The sequence below is a fragment of the Cariama cristata genome, unplaced genomic scaffold, assembly GCF_000690535.1.
Source record: "Cariama cristata isolate BGI_N322 unplaced genomic scaffold, ASM69053v1 scaffold2934, whole genome shotgun sequence".
Taxonomy (NCBI): Eukaryota; Metazoa; Chordata; class Aves; order Cariamiformes; family Cariamidae; genus Cariama; species Cariama cristata.
The window spans coordinates 39,858-62,834 of NW_009613331.1; the positions used below are offsets into that span (position 1 = coordinate 39,858).

Consider the following 22,977-nt stretch of genomic DNA (forward strand, 5'->3'; position numbering starts at 1 on the left):
CCCTTTCCTGCCATTCACAGCATTCATATGAACTTCAAAGGTCTCTTACTTCAGTTAAAGTCTTCTGTCAGTCTGATACCAAAGGGTTAAACAATTTAGTTGAATTATCAGAAAAACAGGCACATTCTTTAACCTGGTATCCCAAGGTTGGGAAGCATTAAGAAAACAAGGGACAAATGATAAAAAAGGGACACTGTCATCTAAATTAGCAGGTAAGAATGCAAGAAGGGACCTTCAAGGGAGGGAGTTCTAGACACAAAAAGAGCCATGTAATTTTTAAAATATAACTGGAGATTGAGCACTGTTTCAAAGAATGAACTATCTCTTACCTAGCAGCTGTGCTGTTGAAGACTGCAAAAACTTTTGCAGTAGTTTAGAATTTTGAAGATGAGGGAGGAAAAAGTTTCTCGGCAGAGTAGTGTAACACTCTGTGAAGAACAAATTAGTACAGTGTGACTTACATTTTATAATTCATGAAATAACAGTTCTGAAATCTGCTCGAGCAAAATTCCTGTGGTTAGGCTGAAAGTGTTCTATTGTCTCTGGCTTTCCTGAGCTAAGTGAAAGCATCAGAAAGGATAATTTTAACACTGATTGTGCTATTGTAATGTGATCTGTTCCTCTGCAAACATTAGCAAGAAGCACTGTAATTTTTGAAACAGGCACCTTTGGAGATCAGTATAGCCAGAGGAATGTAAATATTTCCCATTATTCTTTAACACTTTATATATAAAGATAAGGTGGTAGTCTTTGCTTAAGTCGTCCTCAAGGAAAGAAATACCTGTTGACATTAGGTCAGTATAAGAAATCGAGTAATTTGTACTTTTCTCCTTTTAATTGTAAAATCTGGATATCTCTCACCTGTACACATCATTGTAGTATGGAAATACAAGTGATTGTTTCTGTTTAAAAAATAATTAAGAAAAAATTTTGAAATGTTACAATCTTTTGATTTTTCAATATTTTAAATTCCTTTTCAAAGTGACTTTTGTTTCAGATGTGCTTCTTTGTTTTTTTTTTTCAATTGTATTTAAAATGAATCCAAAGTTTTATCAATCAAATATTGAAAGATGGGGAAGTAATCCAAAATCTCACCACTTCCATGCAGAGAAATTAATTCCCCAATATTTTTTATTTGTTATAGAGTTGGTTTAGTCAGTTGTACCCTGATAAATGCCACTTTTAAATAACCTCCTTGCAAATTATAATTCCTACTTATACAATTAGTGGGAGAAGAGCTCTCTGTATGTGACCTTTAGGGTACCTCATTGTGTAAAAGGAAAGGAGCATTTAAAATGTATGCAGTGAAGAAAGTGACAAAAACTTGCAATGTGAAAAACAAAATACAGGTTTTACAAAACAACTGAGTTCATTCTGAATTATGCTGTTAGCGCAACTACGTATGCTATTTTGAGTAACTCTGAAAGGAACCTCTGTGAGCACTGGGATGAGTAGTGTCATCATGTGTTCTGTCATGAGGAGGCATTATTTTAATCATTAAATAAGTCTTCGGTATTTGCCAGTCCAAATGTTCACCACTGAGAAACTATCTCTGGTTTAAAAATCTTTATTTCTGTTTCATAAAATGCACATTGTTACAAAAATTAAAACTAATCAGCTCTTTCTGTTTCCCTCCTTAAAGAGCATATGGGTTAGTACCTACGTGTTTACAATATGTTTTGCTGCTAACGTGGGACTGTTGTATGGCGTTGTCTGCACTGTAGTAACTGTGATTTTCCGCTTTCCCAGGTGAGAAACAATTTATTGAAATGTTCTAATAGCACTTCGTTATGTCTTCTTTCTGGCACATTGCTTCACAGTCGGGATAGACATACGGTATACTAAATTCAACAATGAAACTTCAGTATTTTAGCTGCAGAAAATTACAAGATAAGACAATTCAAAAGGAAAAGTCACACCTGTGCATTTTCTGTAGGCTAAGATCCCTCAAACATTTAATATTATGGCATTATTTTGTGATTTCTTAGTATTACACAGCTGTATGATTCATTAGATGAAGGTAGCATAAGATCAACAGAAAGATCAATAACATAATTTTTTTCCATTAGACATTTATTTGCTCCTTAAGGAAGAAGTATGTCTGGCAAGCCTTAGTAACTAAGAGCCTTTATAAAGTCCTAGATATTATGTTGCACCAGAGTTGAGAGTTGACATTTGCACTGCTACTATATATTAATGAAACATAACCGCACAACTATTCTAGTGTCTAATGAAAAGTATAATTTCTATGTATGAATTAGAAAAACCAGGACAAAGAAGCTAGAGCTAACACAAATCCATATATTCTTTTGCATATATTACAGTTGCTACTTTGGATCATGAGTAAAGGAAAATATCAGCCGAGATCCATGATCATTTTGTGCTACAAAATTAATCCATAGCTCACCAGTCCTGGAAATGACTTGCTGCTTGCAGGCAGTTGTTTGCATGAACATTGAATTCCACTGAAATTAAACGCAAAAAAGACAGCTCGATTTAATGCTTATTAGAGTTAATGATATTAACCATTTGTGCATAGCTCTGTTCTCATAGAATAAGTTGCAGAACCAGTGTGAAAATAGCTCAAAATTGTAAGGCAATTACAAATTATGGAAGATGGTTTCAGCTTGAATCAATTGGTACCTTTGTGGTAACTAAAAGCAGATTAAATTTTGGTAAATTTTGTTAGTAAAGGAAAAGGCAAGTTTTCATGTTTTTTACTCCCTGTGCCTGGATGTCTGAGGTTCTCCAACAGCAGAGAGGGAGGGATATCTGACACTGAAGGGCATGATCCTCTGTTGTCTGATCTAACAGACACCTCGGTCTGAACCTGCACTAATTAAAGCAAATAAGACTCTTCCCAGTGATTTCTGTGGTCTTCAGTCAGGTTACACGTGGTAGTCCATGCAATCTAATGGCACTGAACAAACTAACAAACAGCCTTAAAATCTGTACTGCGCAGATGAGGTTAGCCAAAGAACATGTAGTAAGCCATCCAGTTCTGGGGAAAACTGTCAGCAGAAGTGAAGCATGAAAAATACCGTAGCTGATTTATTGTGAAGTTTCTGTTCAGAAGCCAGAGTATTGGACGTGGTACATGTTATCTATCAGAATGTATTAAAACCAGCAGCAGCTACAGCTCGATTTATGCAAACGGGAGAGAAGAGCTGACTTTTGCAAACCTCATTTAGCCAACCCCAGTACCTGGAAATACTCCTTGCGCATTGATGCATCTATTAAATGTTTGCATTCTGGCATTATTTCCGTTGCCTAGCTTTAGGCACAGAGCTCAGATGATAGCTAGTTTCATAGTCATCTTGTTCTGCAGTTAAATGTGTTCCTGTAAATGACATATTGAAGCAGAACGTCCTACACTGAGCTACCTTTTCAAAGCATCTTTCTTTTTTCACTGTGTAGAGGGCATAGGGACACTGGCTGTTCCAGTTAAGTGTTCCACTTTGACAACCAGGGTGCAATGTTCTGCTTCATCCTACAAAGATGCGTCAATTTTAATGACAAAGAAAGCATCCTTAGCTTTCATGACCCATAGCTATTCAATATTTTTTTTTTTTTTCCTTTCCTTACAATATGATTTTGCAGGTAAAAAGTATTAACTAAACTTCTGTATTTTTGAGGCTGTAGATTATATATTGGCTACCTTGACTTGAAAATAGCTCTCTGGCCAGCTACAAAACAGTGACAAAACTTAAAATTAAGATTTTATTTACCAGAAATTTCCATTATTCATGTTTTCAAAGTGATATGTTATAATTTTTAAAAGTGCTTTTTACTCTTTAACTGGATCATTATCACAGAAAATTAACTCTATATGCCTGAAAATACATACGGATTGCATCATTGCAACTTTAAACTCCTATGCTATAGTTTTGGGGTGTATCTCTTCCTGTTTCTGTTCAAGGGTACTAATGATTTGCCTTACAGATTTTCTCTGTGTATTGATTACAGAGCAAAGACAATGAATTTGAAAAATTTGAAAGAAGTGGAATATAAGTACAAAACAGAAGATAATTGTGTAAGTTAATTTTTGGTTTTTTTTTTTGTGTGTGTTCCACTAATGCAGATTTGTTTATTTTGTCCTGTTGGTTACCACATTGTAATCAATGAGCCAAGGGAACATTTTTATGATATGATATGACCTCTTGAATTCTAAAGCCAGTATGACGTAGTAAATGCAAAACTAGTCTGGGCATTAGAAATTGGAATATTTTCCTGGTTCTGCTGCTGGTCTGCAAAGTGAAGTTAGTCAAGTCCTCTTAGATCTATCTATCTTAGTTTAATTGTTACTTTTAGGTTAGGAATTACTCTTTGTAAAAGTTTCCTAAGTCTAAGGAAATCTCTTGGCAGCAGGGGCAAGGGCCATCTGAGCAGATAATAGCTGTCTCTATATTCTTATCAAATTTCCTTATTTCCTGAAAGTCCTTTGATATTGTCATCATCCACAGTCTCTTTTCTGACCTCTTTTCTGCCACCAGCCTCTTGTGATCGGACTGTCCCAGAGGACACCATGTATGGCTGGGGAAGGAAGGACAGTAGCATGAAGTTGTCTCAGACTACTTCACACATCTCACCGCTCTATACTCATATAAGGGTACCCTCATGTGAAAAATGGACGGAAGAATCTCTCCCAAAGACTGTGCTTTTAAAACCTGGCTTTTTACAAACTTAAACCTACCAGTCAGAGATTTAAAATTCTTTCAATTATTTTCATAGCAATTATCATCAAAGTTGCTTGTAGTCAGGCCTATGGTAAGAAGAGAAGGGCAATGACCCAGAGAGGTGAACTCCCTCTCCGAGATGAAATAGTAGGTTAGCAGCCAAGAGAGAAATTGCACCATGTGTCCTTTCAGCACAGAGTCCCATCACTAGGACATACTGCCTTCTCCATCATGGCAATTGTCCTCTTTCCTTTCCTAATACTTATGAAAGGTCTTATGTATCAGTAAGCAACATGCTTAGCAGCTATTACCTCACCATTAAGAAGCTCTCCTCTAAAGAATTTGTTTTTTCTGGCAGATGTTTTCCATCAGAGCTGTCTCGGTCTCAAAATATGAGTTTGGCTCAGGGGCGTTTACTGTTTTGGCTTGCTGAACAATGCCAGAATGTGAAAGGTACATGAGAATGGGGAGGACTCTGAAATGTGAATTAAAAACACTGTTACTGAGGCTGGCCCAGCTATCAATTACTATATCACTTTTCATTCTTAAGAAAAATGTTGGACTAACTTTGTCAGAGATGGGTAACCAAAATTTGATTTGACTGCTTCTTTTCGTATCACTTCATAAAATATTTTGTACAAATCCTTCTGCTACTTTTTTTTAAGCTAAATACTTCCCTACTTTTTTTCCATAATCATTAAGATTAATGCCAGTAACCAAGTGATAGCAAACTAGTGTCTGCAGACAGTGGGGAAAATAACATTTTGTTAAGAAAGCAAATTGCTCAAGAGCTTATTACACAAAACAGAGAAGGAAAATATTTTTAAGATTTAGAAAAACGCCTTTAATTGAATTTAGAGTCACTGTGTTGCAGCAGGCATTTAGGGTAATTTTTAATGTATGAATGTTAGACTGATCCAACTTCCCCTGGTAAATAACAGCTTAGACATAAACAACAGGACATTTAAACATGAAAATATGCAAGTTTAATTATCCACCCTGCCATTAAGGTCTGTGGATTTATAGGAGTTATTTCATCAACAGGAGAAAAGACACTTTAATGTGGAAAAAATCAAGAGGGTATTTAGAAGCTTATGTGAAACACATTGCATCACAGGCATCCACTGAACTGAACTCTTACCCAAGCACAGACAGTGCTGTGCTGAGTACACAGGGCAATTGCCAGTATCCTTCTAAGTGACAGCAGGGATAGGCCACCTGAGATAATTTTATTTCTTTCTTAACAAGGAGATGACAAAGAGGAAGTCCATTGTTCTCAGAACAGTTCATATTAAGAAAGGAGCTAGAACCAAACCAGAGCTAGGAATAACTGAGCCAAATTTGGCAGAGTTGTGATTGCCCATCCTGGGCAATACATTATACCTAAGTCTGCCATCTGCTTTATTTGGCCTTACGATTTGAGCCTTTCAAGTTTTGCACCTTGTATTTTTGGAAGCTTATTATCTTCTTGATCATCACAGGCTTTGATCTTTGCATATCAGTCTTCCTTTTTCTTAATTTTCATCTTCTATTTTGCTAGTTCTGGTATGGCACCAAGGTGCCCACTTGTCTCCATACCAAGCTGTGTATAGCATCATTTTTATGGGAATCTGTGGGATGTTGGAGTAGTTCTCCATTCAGGCATATATTGCCCTTTGCTTTGCCCTTATTTTAGAGCTCTCTTTCATATAACCTTAGCCATTTTAATTGCCAGTTAGGCTTTACCACTTGACCGACCAAGGTATGTTGGTGATGTGGTATTTACTACAATCACATTCATAGGTAAATTGCGCAAAGTCCCTCTACATAATCTGGGGTTTATTGCCTCAATTTTGGAAGTTTGCAATGTTTCCTTCATCTGTATGATGGTTGCTGTGGTGGTGTCTGAGAGATTGTCTGATTCCCGTAAGTCTGAATAGCAGTCTACAATAAGGAGGTAGTTTGTATGGTTTGCGGTGAAGATTTCCATTCCTGTTTTGCTTGAAGGTCTGTTGGGAAAACTGCATATCTTCAATGCAATCCCACGCTTTTTTGAACTGCTTAAAAAATGGTCTGTGTCAGCTCCGCTTACTTCTGTTTGAGTGTGACCTTGTTACGTGTCTCTGACTTTTGTTAGGAGGAAGAGAGGCTTTTTGAACTTATATTCTCTGGCAAATTCTTGTTTTTTTACTTCCCATTACCCATTGTCACAAGCAGTTCATTTTTGAAAGCTGATACTCACATAAATCAGATATTTTATTTCAGTAGTAAATGGATATTTTCTGTATCCAGACCCTATTTTGCACTTATTGATAGGATACTTTATTGCATATAGCACTTTTGTGGGCTGAAACTATCTTGGAGAAATTCTTGGAATCAGATCTGTTGATCTGTCCTCACGGCCTGGTACTGACCTGCTGAGGTGTTGTCAGCTGCAGTGTTTGCCCAACTAAAATCAGTGGAATATGGTGTCTCTCATCCCGTTTCATTCTTCCAAGATGGGCAAAATTTTTTTATGAGACTGTTGAGGCTGACACTTGGCCATACCATGTTTTACATGTGAAAATACCTAGTGGGAATCATTGCCATGCAATGTTCAGGTGGTGCGTTCAAGAATCCTCTTTTCCACTCATCTAGAAGGAGAATGCTCTGAATTTCCAGATGTAACCTAGAGATTGCCAGCTTCCATAAAAGACATGCCTGAAAGCAAAATTAATCCTATTATTTTTTTGGCAACTGATGCTTATGAGCGGTGTTATTGTGACTGTTTAAGATTCTCTAGTTGCATGCATGTTGTCAGATAGGAAAAGTAGAAAATGCTACTGAAAATATTGGTAACTTTTAGAGGGCACACATGATCTTGCTTATTCCTGTTTATAGTACTAGATGTGTAAAAGCTTATACAGTTATTTATTGGAATATACACAAAGAACTTTATAAGTAGATGTAATATCTTTTACTAGATCAAATAGTACAACTGGAAAAAGTAGAAGACCCTAATGACCAACAGACTTTTCCTCAAGTCTGAAACAGAAGCAACAGAAATCTAAGCAGCTGTGCTCCACATTGAATTTGGTCTATCTCAAACTTAATTTTCCTAAGGAACAGAGAGACATGATTCACAACCCGTGGAAAATGGAAAGCTCGGTAGAATTAAATTAATTCTGCCTACCTACAAAATGAGTATTTCAAATGAGCTTGTGATTGCTGATATCCAATATATTTATATATAAATATTGATCTTCTTACTGGCTTTTGAAGGTGTTTTGTAAGTTCACCTTGAGAATGAGAGAAATAGTGCTTATTTTGTGGGGAACATTCCCCACTGGTACCTGGGGGTTTCTGACCTTTATCTGATGTCCTTCAGAAATAGTTCTTCTGTGTAACGTCTAGGCTTTGAGCTACACAGTTTCATTGAAGGTACCTGGTGAACTGGTTGAAACTTATTCAGGGAAGTGCGAAGGCAGAATCAGGGGCGGCTGACAGTTCTCATGTGGGTTATTTATTGTGTTGGTTGTAGATACGTGCTGGCAAAGTTTTAAATGTGTCGCTCAAGCTTGGTCTGGATCCACTAAGTATTTCCATGGAGAAATATACCCGTTGTACTAAAGTAATCTTCAGATGACCGAGATGAACATTTTCAGCGTTCCCCAAACTACGTGCAGCATTTGCCCCAAAACCTTGTGTATTTTTTTCCAAAACATGTGTTTGTCTAATAAAAGATATTCCCTGTCTGTAAATCTTGTCTTGCCTGTGTTTGGGGATCAGACCAGCTGAAAGAGTGCTACTGTTATTTGCCAGATAATAGTTCTTAGCATTATGCATTGTAATGAATATGATTTTCCTTTTATGCTAGCGTGAATTAAGGATAATTTTCCTTATAGGTTACTTATATGTTCTTTTTAAATTCAGTTCTGTGTGAAGACTGATCAACAGTTATCTGTTAAATCATTTTCACAATCCAAAGCTCCTTCTAGTTTGATTTACAGGAATTTTCAAGATTTTTAAAGAAGTTGATTTGGTTTTTAGTCTCCAAAACCGAGATAATCTTTTCAGCATTATGTTTATTTCATTCCACAGGAATCGTTAAAACAGGTAAAGATAGTTTCAGTCAACAACCCGCTAGTCTTTCTGAATGCCAGAAAATTTCACGCTGACCTGATAAAGATAATCCAAAAGGACAGCACTAGCAGCCAGGCATGTGAAGATGTAAACAAGGTAGGATGTGCTATATGCTTCAGTAATCATGGTGATGGTGTTGAAGATCATGATTGCTTTCCTTGCTTTTCTTAGAGAATGCAATCAGATACTGAAACAGATATAAAAAGGTAATATTGTAAATGATAATTTAGAATAATGTTAATCCTTATCTTAATCAGATTAAATATGATTATTTTATTATTGTTACTTGAAAATAATATCTCTACTATTTCTGTATATGATCCTGTAAGAGACATTAGAGCACTGATCCAAAACTCTTCAAAATTTCTGGCAGAACTTACATAACCTCAGCTAATATAAGGTTGTGATTTTAAAAAGACAATGTGTAGCTAAAAAACTACTTGAAGAAAATGTGATTTTTTTGCTGGAGATGAGTTAATGAGAGATAGACACTTCATTTGTATTTCTAACTATAAATAATTCTAGGCAAATTAGGAAGAAGGTGCAAACTGGCTAAAGTTTTTCTCAAAGGTAGTTTTTAATCTTCTGCACTGTTTGTATTGGAAAAACAAACAGTACACAAGTTACGTATAACTTGGTTTTGGAGAAAATCTCCATAAGTATAGTATTTTTTGATTTTATCTGCACATAACTACTGTAACTTCCTACAACAGTCCTAAAAGGGGAAAAAAAACTTACTGTTTTTCCATCATTACAATGAAGATATTCCAATACCATACAATACTTACTGTAGACAATTTCATCCAGTTTGGCAAACTGGACTGAGAAAATCACAGCCATTTCTTAGATGGGTTGTTAAGATCATGTTCAGCAATGTGTGTCTACCACCTCTGCTGTCTCTTGACAAAGAGCTGTGCTACTCATACCTGCTTTGATGGGCAGCTTCTCCTCGTTGTTCAGAAATTCAGTTCAGAAATTGTGCTGCTTTTTTGCCTTGGTTCTGCTAGGCTAACAGATTTGGATTAGTATGATAACAAACCCCCAAACAGAGAGAAATTACTTAGGATTTGCATGGAATTAATTTATGAGTTAATTTAATATGTGTAGTAAGTTAATTTATAAGTTACTTAGGAGGGAGATTTTATCCTTTGTCTCTTCCGTAAGGTACGTGGTGGCACAGCTGCCTGAAATATTGTGCATAATTATTTTTTTTTGTGGAATAAATGTCTTTCTGTAGCACATAATGGGAGCGAAAAAAATTGCACTTTGGATTTTTTTTCTGTGCTGTATTTCTGGCTTTAACTCGTATTTCTACTGAGAACTTAACATTCATATTGAAATAATTATAAAAATTTTCTTCAGATAAAGATAATTCTTTGATAAATGTACATGTCAAAAATGTTCTTACTATAAATATTAGCATAGCAAATGAAATTGCAGCAAGTAGAAAATGAATTAAAAGTTAAACTTATAAAATCACTGGTTAGAATTTACCTTTTCAAGAACATCTTTCCCACCTTTTGAGCACTTCTTAGCCAAACCCTGCTTCCTCAAAAGTGTGTGTTCATAATATGCTTTCTAGTGGATCCAAACATGACAGAGGTTGAGTCATCTGAAAAGAAAAGTGAAATATCAGTTTGGTATAACTTCAGGAGAATACTGAGAGACGTACTCAGCAAATACTATATATCCAATAGGCTGTTGCATAGAACGTCATTTTGGAGAGAAGGAATTATCTTTGCTATTGAGAAACAGAATTCTTATGTATTGCATTGATTTTCTTTGGTTACTATGCATTAGACTAGTTTTCCTTGGTATGGTAATTGTTGCTTTTTTTTCAGTGTGAGCAGAACACATTGCTCTGTTCATTTTCCAATGGAAGTTGTCATGGTAAGTTTATTATCTGTAAATTATACTAAACCAAGATGGATGTAAGCCTGCAAAATCGTTCTATGCTTTTCTATTTATTTCTAGGTGAACTCAAGTTGTCTGGAAACGAATATTTTCAGTTAGACCAAACATTCAATGAAGCACGAGTGCTAAACAGTGTTAAACTTTGTTAACCTTGGCCTAACGGGTCCTATTTTTCTGCTGTTCTTGACTGACTTTTAAAGATTTCTCAAAAGCAGGGAACCCATGAAAACCCCTTTTCTGCAGGAGTCCCTGCTTATTTCACAAGAACCACTGTGTGCATGCTGAGACAGGTACAGAGCGGGGGGAACCAATTCCCACATTACTGCCTGGATTGGTCTTCAGACAAAGGATTAAGAGGCTGTTTTGCTAAGCTCTGGTCTTGAATTTTTGCATTCACAGTGGGACTTGAATGCTAGTATGCAAAAGTAAAAATAGGATAAGATTCAAGCCATGTTAAATCTTTCTGATCTTTAAAGCCACTTAGGAGAAAATGTTAGAAAACATTAACTGAATTATCAGTGACACGATGGCCACCAATATTATACAGTATATCAATACAGTATAGAATAAAGAAAAAGACCTAAAGGTTTGCTTCCAGTTAAGGATTAAACTAGATAATTCCACTCTTCCCATATTTTATAACACTTACATCAAACCAGAGCACATACATTCCCATGGAGGATCTGCAGCAAGCTTTTGAGGAAGATACTTTATACAGATGACTTCATTGCGGATGGAGTTAAAACACTGTGTTTATTTAAAACACTTATAAGCATTAAGGCCACAGTAGAGAATCTGATTTGGAGGCTGTTGTCTGAATGTTTACATTTATTAACTAGAGTCATGACATTTTTATGATACTACAGTGTTTAGTTTACTTGGGAGTGACAGAGTGCTTTGCTGTAACACGTAGTAACATAATGATAATTGCTACTGAAGACTATACAGTGCTATACTGTAAAACACTAAAAAAGTGCACAGCACCCTATGTGTGAGAAGACCTTGCCAGTACATATTTCTGTCTTCTTTTAGATGAACTGATTTCTCATGTTACAGAAGTGACAGACAGCACAAAACCTCTTTTCTGATTTCTTAAGCCCTGCCTTGAAGAATTAAATGCTCTGTTGTTCCTTGTACTAACCAGTCTATGGGGACTCTTCATGAGTGCTTTAAAATAAAAACTAGCGACAAAAAAGAAAAATCCCTATAAAAAGAAAAACCGAAAGTGGGGCTTAAATTTTCAGGAAGGAGGGAAATAGGAGGACATAATCCTTAATCCTTATGGCAGTCATCCTGGAAAGTGTGGCAACTTGCATCTTTGTCAAAATCTTTACTTTGTCTCCCTGGGGAGCTCCAATTTGCCATTGATCTGTATCCACATCGAATTAAATGGCTGATGTCACTCTTGCAACTGGTTCAGAGAGGGAGGTCTGTACCTACCTCCCCACATTTAGAAGCCAGGCAGCCTCTACTGCAATGCAGGATGCCAGCTGGGTGGGAAGGTAGCAGGAGCAAGTAATAGGGAGGAAGACTAAATTCTTTTGTTTTGGAGGCAGAGGAGGTAGACAGAAATGTAATATTTATGAGATCTAGCAGATCTCATAAATCCTTTCTGGATTTCCATCACAGTAATGCCAGGTAGGAGGATTCCTTTAAAATTCTGTATTTTTAGTTGATATATATCTATTAATGTACATTGGACAGCACAATGACCGTAAATCTCTGGAGGTGCAAGTCCAAAAGGCTCTGGCTCTTAGACTACTGTCAGAAAGGAATTAGCACCATTGTAAATCTATATCATGGGGAAATTCTAAGTCTCCTCAAGAGTTCAGAATCTTTACCTCTGCTCTGTCAAAACCATTTAGCTTAACCCATCTTTCATTTCCTTCTTTTTTTTTTTTTTAGTTTTGTGCATTATGATAGCTAACATTTGTTCAGACAGCAATGTAAATGACATATGCGTTATTTTCTAGTTTTCCCTTTAAGAAAGCCAGGAATAATTTATCTATGTGCTATTTTAGGACTTTTTTAGTACAGAGTTTGCTTAGTTTAAGCACAAGATGGCCTGAGGTTGAAGAATGACTATAAGATCTTTGCAAATCTTACCAGCATCTCTTTTTCTCCAGCATCAATACATGATGGTATATAAAAAATTAACCAAAAAACAGCACAGTAAAACCTTAGGAAAATGAATCACTCCACTTTACATATTTTTCTTCCTTATGGGTGGATATTAGTTAAGCCATAGGCAGGTGTTTAGGTACTACGGAAATGAATGTCATATCAGAACTTAAAAGAGAGAGAGATTCTCTGTGTATCCCATGTAAACTCTTCCAAACAGATCAAGATATTTTCTTGACTCATTTAGAAATTCAAATCTGAAGAAGTACTTCTTTAATTCTTGAGAGACTATTCCTGTCTAAAACATCTCACTAATAATAGAACTGCCCATCATCACTTCATCCCATTGCTCTGAAGATCCTTCTTTTGTGCTTCTAAAATGTGCCACTTGCTTGACTGATACTCCAGCACTTAATAGTAAAAAATTTTTTTGATAGTTTTGATAGTTTGGGCTTATTTTGTTGAACTGGCATTATTCTTACATGCATTTCTTGACTATTCTCCCTTTTAATTAAAGTTTTTCATTTATCAAATGTGTAGGTGAGTCGTTGCAGTCATGTCACAGTGAGCGACATGTTTTGATATTAGACTGCAGTGGACTGAATTTCTTTGACTACACAGGCGTCTCAGTGCTGCTTCAGGTATTCATGACATCAGACAAATTCTGTACATAGAAATATAATTACACAGATGAGTTATTGGGGCCAGCTGCTAGTTACCTCACCTATATCAGTGGATAAACATGTCACTCATGGAAAATATTAACACTGATTTGGTATTAAACTGCACTGTGTCTATACATCAAATTATATAAAAGTAATTCTAAAGATTTTGGGTGACATTCAGTGCAAATGTAACTATCTGTATGTAATAGAGATGAGTTTCTGAACTTTTTTTAATTTTAAAGCTGTTTTAGGTCATATTTGACCCTGTCACGTTAGTTGCAGTGGAGCCATGTGTAGATTTACCCCTCTAAAATTTCAGCTTTTAATTCTGTGATTTTATCTGTATGTCCTACTTTCTGCTAAGTCAGAGGTCTTAATGATCTCCATGTTTTCTCCTGTGGGTTACATACCTAGTAGGCTGGGTTCCTCAGGCATTGCAGGAGCTCCAAGAAGCTCCCTGAAGACTAAAAGCAGTTACTGTGGTGAATGGAGTTAAATCCAGTTGGTGACCGGTCACAAGTGGTGTTCCCCAGGGCTCGGTATTGGGGCCAGTTCTGTTTAATGTCTTTATCAACGATCTGGATGAGGGGATTGAATGTACCCTCAGTCAGTTTGCAGATGACACCAAGTTGAGTGGGAGTGCTGATCTGCTTGAGTGCAGGAAGGCTCTACAGAGGGATCTGGATAAGCTCGGTCGATGGACCGAGGCCAACTGTATGAGGTTCAACAAGGCTCAGTGTCTTCACTTGGGTCACAACAACCCCACACAACACTACAGGCTTGGAGAAGAGTGGCTGGAAAGCTGCATGGCGAGAAAGGACCTGGGGATGTTGGTTGACACCTGGCTGAATATGAGCCAGCAGTGTGCCCAGGTGGCCAAGAAGACCAACAGCATCCTGGCTTGTATCAGCAATAGTGTGGCCAGCAGGACCAGGGCAGTGATTGTCGCCCTGTACTCGGCACTGGTGAGGCCGCACCTCGAGTGCTGTGTTCAGTTTTGGGCCTCTCACGACAAGAAAGACCTTGAGGGGCTTCACCACAACAAAGGTGGTGAAGGGCCTGGAGCACAAGTCTGACGGGGAGCGGCTGAGGGAGCTGGGGGTGTTTAGTCTGGAGAAGAGGAGGCTGAGGGGAGACCTGATCGCTCTCTACAACTGCCTGAAAGGAGGGTGTAGCGAGGTGGGGGTCAGTCTCTTCTCCCAAGTAACAAGTGATAGGACAAGAGGAAGTGGCCTCAAGTTGTGCCAGGGAATGTTTAGATTGGATATTGGGAAAAATTTCTTCTCTGAAAGGGTTGTCAAGTACCAGAACAGGCTGCCTAGGGAAGTGGTGGAGTCACCATCCCTGGAGGCATTTAAAAGATGTGCAGATGTGGTGCTTAGGGACGTGGTTTAGTCAGTGCTAGGTTAACAGTTAGACTCAATGATCTGAAAGGTCTTTTCCAACCTAAACAATTCTATGATTGCATAATGAATCATAGATGCTCCACATAATGAGCAATTCTATATAGTGGGTGAAAATTTATGTTCAAAAGCTATTTCTTACCTTTCCATTGGGTCTCACATTTAATAGTTGTGTAGTGAGTACAGATTTAAGTGGGTATGCAAGGTTTGGTTCATATAATTTTTCTAAGTAAGATAGAAGACTAGATTTGAACTTGGTTCTCAGCCCAGGCCTTTTCTTATCCTAACCATTTTTTCAATTTACTGCAGTGATTAAGCACTGAAGTAAGTGTTGTCTTAAAATATTAAATTAAAACTGCATATATAGGTGGGGATATAGTCAAAAAGAAAACTGGAAAAATAAGGTTAGTGGCAGTTACTCTTTATTGCATCTCACCTCAAAATATAGAACATTCAATAAAGCATTAATTAAAAAAAACCAATTGTGAAACTGATTTCCAAAAGATCTGAAAGACTTCAGAACTACAATTTATGTCAAAGAACTGTTTGACAAATTTGTGAGAGGTAAGTCCGTCATGGGCTGTGAAGTGCACAGGTTGGGAGTGCAGGCTCTGAGTGAATGACTGGTCCAAAACTGAGTTACTCGAAGGAGGAACATGTTCAAGGTGTCCTCGTTGTTACACTCCTTCCCAAAATATCATCACTGCTACTAGAGTTGGAGGGATTTTTAGACTGAATCAGGCTTTTAGTTTGTTTTTAAAACCAGAGTATTCTGATGTGGTTCTCATTGAATCGCTTCTCTCAGAATTGTTCTACTTTACACAGATTATTTAAACATTTTTTGAAGCAGGGACTGCTTTGGATGTTCCTTGTCTGCCAGAAAAAGGCCCTACTCTGGTTCTAGAGTTATTTTCACTTTTTTTTTACTTTCTAGCTTATTGAAAATTTAGTCTCTGTGCAGTTGAACATTTTCAAAGAAAGAATAAAGAGCAACTTCCTGCAGAATGTAGCATGATGGTTATGGTGCTTTTCTGATAGACTGCTGGAAGTCTCAAAGTTTCCTAGGTCTGATTCCTGTCTTTGTGGACTGGCAGGTAAGCATATGGAGAGGAGATGGGAAAACTTGCTGAAAAGGGGGAATTGGGAAAAAATCCCTAAAAAATACAGTAAAAAATGCAAAATTGTTAATCAAATTCAGATTTAATTCTCAGCAGAGCTGTAGAGTACTTTGAGGAGGGGGGAGGAAATTAGTGTGGGTTTGTGGTCTTTGCACTATAGAAGGGCTCGCTCTGGTGACTGCTGGCAGTATAGCTTCAACAGCAGCACTCCATGCTCTCTGCCTGATTTGAGTATTTTTGTGTATTTTATTCTCTGTTGGTATTTTAAACAGCTTTTTTGAATTTCATGTTTTCACACATATAGATTTACATGGACTGTAAAAACAGACACATCGATGTGTTTCTAGCACACTGCAAAGGCAAGTATCAGCTTACAGCAAAATTTTTAACATGACGGTTTATATATCCTTACTACTTTATCAGTGCTCGTGTGTTTGTTTTATTGCAGCTTCCTTGATAAAAGCAATGCAGTACGGTGGAAGTCTTGAATCTGAAAATCCTATCTTCTTTGAATCTATTTCTTCAGCAATTGATGCCATTCAAATTCACAGGGTGAGACTTACAGAAGGGGTAGGTGAAGTCTGGAGGGCTACTTGGATGCTCACAGCAATTTGTTAAAGTCTGGGGAAATCTTATTTACCCAGATGAACCTTCTGCGTAGAAATCTTTTGTCTGTCTATTCTCTACAACTGGTCCTCAGCCTCTGGATTGCAGTTACCAAGTTTTTCCTGCTAGTACTCTCTTCCAGTCACTGTCTGTCCTTTAGCAATGACTTCTCAGTCTTCTATGCGAGATCCGGAGGTGCTGTGTTGTGATGCGTTAATCTGGGTGCATTCTCCACTGGAAAGTGTAATGTTATCTAGAAACAGCCTCTCAGTGAGGCAAATTAACTCACACCCAGTTCTGCATTACTGAGACTACCTTCATCCGTTCCTCAGCCTGGGTTGCTTAAAGCTACTTCACATAGCACTGCACTGTTCTGACTGAAACGCTTCTAGACCCTTAGCAAGGTTGTTTTCAACTAATAAGTTTGTCTCTACCCTGCACTGTAGTGTGCTGTGCTGGCTCACTGGTGGAAAGAGGGGAGAGGAATTGCAAGAGGTGGAAGAGAGAACTAGGGAGAGAAGGAAGGCTTGGCTCAGAAATTGAGGCTTGAAGCTTGAACGTGCATTTGCTTGAACATCTATTTACTTGCTCAATAATTCTTGCATTCTTTGTTAAAAGGCTGTAAACCTGTGCTTTCCTCATAAAACCATGGGAGTTTTTTCCATTGTAATCCCAACATAACTGAGTGTGCATTACAAGTAGTGTGCTTTCCCATGGTTTTATTTATGATTCTGAACATAGCTACAGCTTGGCACAGAGCCTTCTCCAAGAAACATTAAAGTCATCATGATCTGCGGTTTTGTTGTGGGTTTTTTGTTAGTTGTTTTTTTTTTTTTTTTTTTTTAAGTTTATATTTTACTAATTAAATTAAAGTTGCCTATGGACAAAATCACTTTCCATTGATTTGTCCACATAAGGTGAATTGGCACAGTTGGTCTAGTGAATTGACCAGAAAAACATGTTCTCTTCAGAGCTTTTCAACATTTTTCATTTTGTTGCCCTGCAAAAAATAATTTACTGAAATGGTAACTGCAGGGCAAAAATAATGAGGATGGCTATTGTATATTTTGTCTGGGTCTGATTAGATGAATTAGGATGATTGTTGTGTTATAAAATGTCTGCATTCTTTATAGACATTAATTAACCTTCCCAACATTCTTGTAAGATAGTTATGTACTAGCTTTCCCATTTTATATAAATGGGATGTGGACAGACCAGGATAAACATTCAAAGTGAAAAGAGGGAGTTAGAGCTCAGAAGCCCACTTTTCTAGGAACCGATCCCATGTTTCTACCAGAGCTGCTAGGCAAATCAAAACTCTGAATAGTGGCTTAGCGGATCAGTCCAAAAGGCTTGCACACAGCCTCAAATTTTAAATGTAATTATGGACAGTGTATATATGCTGCCGATGCTTCTTCAGAGTATTCAAAGTATGTGCTGTGGGTTTCTTTTATGTGTTCCTTGCATTTAACACCTGAAGATAAGAAGAACAGGAGTAAAAAGGCAGGGTGACCACAATAGCAGCACCACACTGTAACTGACACCGTCTCTCTATGTACTCTTCCTGTGCCTTTTTAAGATGCTGAGATCAGCATGAATTTTGAGTGCTTAAATGAAGAAAAAATGGCAGGATGGGATGGGATGGGATGGGATGGGATAGGATAGGATAGGATAGGATAGGATAGGATGAGTAGGATAGGATAGGGTAGGATAGGATAGAAAAGAATAGGAGGAAGGAGTTTGAGATTTATGGAAGGTGATTTGTTCTGATTTATATTTCAGCTTTCCCCCACAGCAAGAAATAGTCTTTCACTGGCAGAAAGGTAGAAGCAAGAGGGCTTTGTGGTACCTTTTCATCTCTGCTGCTGTTCGGAAATGCAAACGTGCTCTTATCTATATCCTCTGAGGATAATGTCGTATAATTCTCATTTTTATGTTGATAAGTTGATAAGAAACTCATCTGTTGCTTTATGCAGTTCATCCTCATCATAAACAACTTTTTGATTTATTACTCTTTATAGTGATGGCATTTTCAAGCTAGCACTGCTTCATCTGCTAATTTTAAATTATATTCTAGGAAAACATTATAATAAATTTTTTCTGTTTCTCCCAATTTAGAATTACAGCAAGTTCAGTGAACAGAGTGAAGTGTGATGTCAACCCATTGAATATGGCTAGTTTCATCTGCTCATATTCAGAATGAATTACACCATGGTTTCTCCTTAGCTTTTTTCTCCGGAGGATCTCATAGATGGTCTTTTGTATGTCACATGTATTTACTACATTCAGTAATGACAGATCTGCCATTCAGAAAAAAAACCCAAACCTTTCAGCTGCCATCACTCAGAGAATGTTCATGCAATTGTTCTATAGTGGTTTTATATAATATTTTTATATACATTTAGATACAAATTATTAGGAAGCAGACATGAGGTACTGAGTATGTTTACCAGTGAGGTATATTCTTTTAGATATCTTCTATTATAACATTAGTTGTAATATGCATCCATAGTTTTGTGTATGGAATAATGAAACATTATGAATTCTTAAAAACAGTCTGTTATAATTGATATAGTATATACAGGAAGACATATACCAATGCATACTGTCTCTGATGGCTTTACTTACCCTTTCTTCTGTTCAAGACAGCCATTTGCAATAACAGCATCATATCACAGCTAACATATGCTTCCATTTTTTGTACTCGGTTTTGCATGCTTTTTAATGCCTGCCAAGGTCAGTGGGACCACTGTATATTTAAAGAAGGCAGATGTATGTTGGCTAAGTGAACTGCATTTTCTCCCCCTCTAGTAGTTGTCATGAATTATTATTATGGTTTGCTACATTTTCAAAGCCACAGGTATTCTTTAGCTTAGATCAAAGAGAAAAAATTGGTAATATTTTTCCAAAACTTGTTGTTTTTTCTGGGATAGAGTAGTCTGCATTTCCAGTTTGAGCTGTGATCTGTTTGGTGTCGAAACCTTCAGCTGTGGCTGCAGAGAGATGACAGTGGAGAGACACATAAGGTGTGTGCCACATTTCAGCCCCAACCCTGATGTGCAGTACTGTGTGCAAGCACACAAATGGGGTGGAGGAATTCATAGGTTGAGTATTTGGCTTGCAGTTACGAACTGCTAGCAATCATGTTAGATTACGCTATCATATTGGTATTGTGTTATGTGGCAATGTGTACAACTTTTTTCCTCTTGCCTTTGTTGCCATACATGAACACTAGCAGTATAATGTGAGTCGAGCAAAAACCAATTAAAAATGAGAAAGGATGAGGAAGCAGGATTTTTCAGCACAGGCTTAAAAAAAGCTATGGAAGCTAAACGGTAAATCAATATGGCACAGCCTTAATGGCCATCTTAGTACTACAAAGAAGAGAAAAGTACAAGGGTGCTTTGTGCAGCTGCCATGTATAGGCAAAATCTAATGCTAAGCATCCTGTTTCCAACAGCAGTTACATATATACGCTTGTCTAGATTCTCTTTGCTCTGTCTGCCCAAAGCAGCTGCCTGCAGTAGATGAGGTGGCTCATGGAGTGATTCTTCACGTCTCTGCATAGTTGTCTTAAGGTGTCAATAGGCTTTTCTTCTGGTCTTGGTGATTCCTCACTGCTAGAAGACAACGGGAGAGAGCCATGGGGTTTTTTACCCATTTAGTTATAGGTGACTCTTGCAGTTATTCCCCACTTTGTCCTATAGACGACTGGAAAAGTTCTGTACTTATTCTTCTAAGATTGCTTTCATAATTACTATGCAAAGGGTTGATTAGTAACTGTGAGACTTGTTATACCCAGGAGAAATAAGTTCTGTACATTGTCCCAAGCGCATTCATTTCAGATGCTGTAGTTGATTGCAAATTTCTCATTACATCCTTGGACTCAGTAACAGGCTATAACATTTGATTAATAATTTCCTCAAACAGTTTTAGTAATTTATTAACACTTTAGAAACTATTTACAATGTACTTTAATTGTAGAAGAATCAATTTTATGTCACAGCTGAATGGAGATCTCTACTTAACAGCAAACTGAATAAATGGATAAATGGTATCTTTTCTACTAAGTTCAGTGTTTATTCTTTGATGGCTAAATGTTTTTACTGAAAATTTACAGATAAGTTGATTAATGAAATTGTTAAAAATAGGGTCTTTAGCAAAGATAGCATCTACCAGGAGACTTTCGATTTTGTTCTAAATGATCTTGTAAATGGAACAACACAGATACTTTTAAAATTCTTCGTAGTGTCAGCCCTTGATGAAAGCCTCCGCATCTCTGCATCAAATTAACAATTTTGTAATGCTAATCAAAATGGCTTCCAGTTTCCACTGATTTCAATAGGAAAAACTTTTCCACAGATAAATGGCTGTTTTGAGATGGACATGTATCTCCCATTAAAGACCTTCTTGTGACAAAGTGTCATTATAAAAAGTGTTTCATCAGTGTAAGACTTCAAATTCAAAATGTTTTAACGCTGTGATTACTGCTTGATTGTCTCTCAGGGCAGAATCAGGGATGAAATACATTTCTTTCCTTAAAACATTTAATCATAACTCTGCATTTCCTAACCTTCCAACACTGGGCTTTGGGATACGTCTAACATTCCTGAAATGTATTTTACCTTCTATAATTAGTCTGAATTTCTTTCTATTTCTGAGAATATACATTGTTAATTAAATTTCTTTTCTGGCAAGTGGCACCACTTTGGATAGTTGCTTCTCAGCAGAACAGAGCATTCAAGAGACCTATGAAGGGGCCCTTTCAATTGCTTCTAAATCACCTGTATTGAATTTAAGCTCTGTCAGACCAGAATTGCTTTACAGAATCATGGTTACAGGTGAAGGAGAGTCATTTCTTTTCTACCATTGACCTAGGAGGGCAAATTACTTCACTACTGACGCAGTTTCTCTTTCTCCACCACCACCCCTCAGAGCTATTGTTTACTAAAACTGGTGATTGCATGTTGCCCGTCTTCAAGTGACCAGGATGACATGCCATTGGACCTCATGCACTGGGGACCGACTGCCAGGAGATAACCAGTTGCTCTGCTAGTGGGTTGGGAGTTGCTTAGCATCTTGCCTGAGTTGCTTTCTGCAAATCTCTGGTGATGGTGTGTTTGCTTCACTTGCAGAGTCAACTGACAAACAACTGCTTGATTCTTTGGTGAAGATTTAAGGAAACACTCTAAACCTTCTAGATTAAGTTTTGGAGTTTACTATCAATTTCAACCCTTTCCTCAATGCTTCTTTGTATAGACTGTCCACTGGCTTCCCTCCGGCTCTCAGCAAGAATTACTATGTGAATATATAGGAGCTTAACCCAAAACATTCCAATTCTAGTTTCACTAGAATAGAATAGAAAAACATAGTTCAGTTGAAAGGGACTTACAGTGATCATCTAGTCCAACTGCTACTATTATAAAGTAATAGAACATTATAGAATAGAATAAACCATATTTATTCTTCTGATTTAGAAGGCCAAAGTGAGCCAAGCCCATCCTGTAGCAAAGAGACTGCACAAAGTCTGTGTCTCCTTACGGTGGTGCAGGCCGTGGGTTTGTTATCCACGCAGAGGTGAATTACACTCAGTAAGAATAAGAGGTTTAGTTGTTGTGTCCTCCTAGGGCAGACATTCTCTTTGTACCTTCCAGCCTTATTTACTCAAACATCCCTATAGGGAGTTTTCAGAATAATGCAAAGTTTTATTAATTGTGCTTGCGTACATGAGCTTGTGCAGTGTTCACCATAAGGGCAGAGTCCTGCAAAGTGCAGAGCTCTCTCTGTTCTTATTGATTTCTACAGGTGTCAGAGAGAAAACGCACACTTCAGCAGAGGCTCAAGGAAGTCTCTCATTTACTAATGAGTTTCAGCTAATGAAACCAACAAGTTTGCTACTCTGAGTAGTAAGCAATTCTGAAAATCTAACTATTCACTTTCCTTCCCATATGTATACTTAGATGCTCAGATTTTACTTTCCTAAATTCAAAATGTATGAATCATCTAGCTTATGAAAACCAATGCTTTGATGTTGCACATTTTGGTGTATTCTGCACTTCATAGGAGAACATTAATACAAGGTTGCTTTCAAGAGATGGCCCAATATTTTCTGAGATGTTATATTTGCTTGATGTGTTTAAGAATTTTTAGGAATTTTTAGGAATATTTTTAGGAATTAATTCTAAATGTTAGATAGCACATTATGTGAATGAAGAGTTTTACGAAAAATTTAAAATGTGCTAATCAGAGTATATTAAAATGGGGATCTGATCATATGCTTCTTACAGAATTTGTTTCACACATTCCAAAACAAAGCGAGCAATAAGGAAAAAAAATAGAGTGCAAACTGATGTTAAGAAATGAATACAGTGAC

The 22,977-nt window shown here is 37.2% G+C and overlaps 1 protein-coding gene across 1 annotated transcript in view; it reads left to right on the forward strand.

Moving 5' to 3' along the window:
* Positions 1–18,758, forward strand: part of SLC26A7 (solute carrier family 26 (anion exchanger), member 7) — a 52,616-nt gene extending 33,858 nt beyond the window's left edge. Inside the window, exons 11-18 of the mRNA XM_009698957.1 lie at positions 1,643–1,749; positions 3,967–4,033; positions 8,736–8,873; positions 10,619–10,667; positions 13,353–13,453; positions 16,303–16,357; positions 16,447–16,550; positions 18,723–18,758. Of these exons, the coding sequence (XP_009697259.1) occupies positions 1,643–1,749; positions 3,967–4,033; positions 8,736–8,873; positions 10,619–10,667; positions 13,353–13,453; positions 16,303–16,357; positions 16,447–16,550; positions 18,723–18,758 (657 nt within the window). The remainder of the gene's footprint in view (positions 1–1,642; positions 1,750–3,966; positions 4,034–8,735; positions 8,874–10,618; positions 10,668–13,352; positions 13,454–16,302; positions 16,358–16,446; positions 16,551–18,722) is intronic.
* The last annotated feature ends 4,219 nt before the right edge of the window (positions 18,759–22,977 follow it).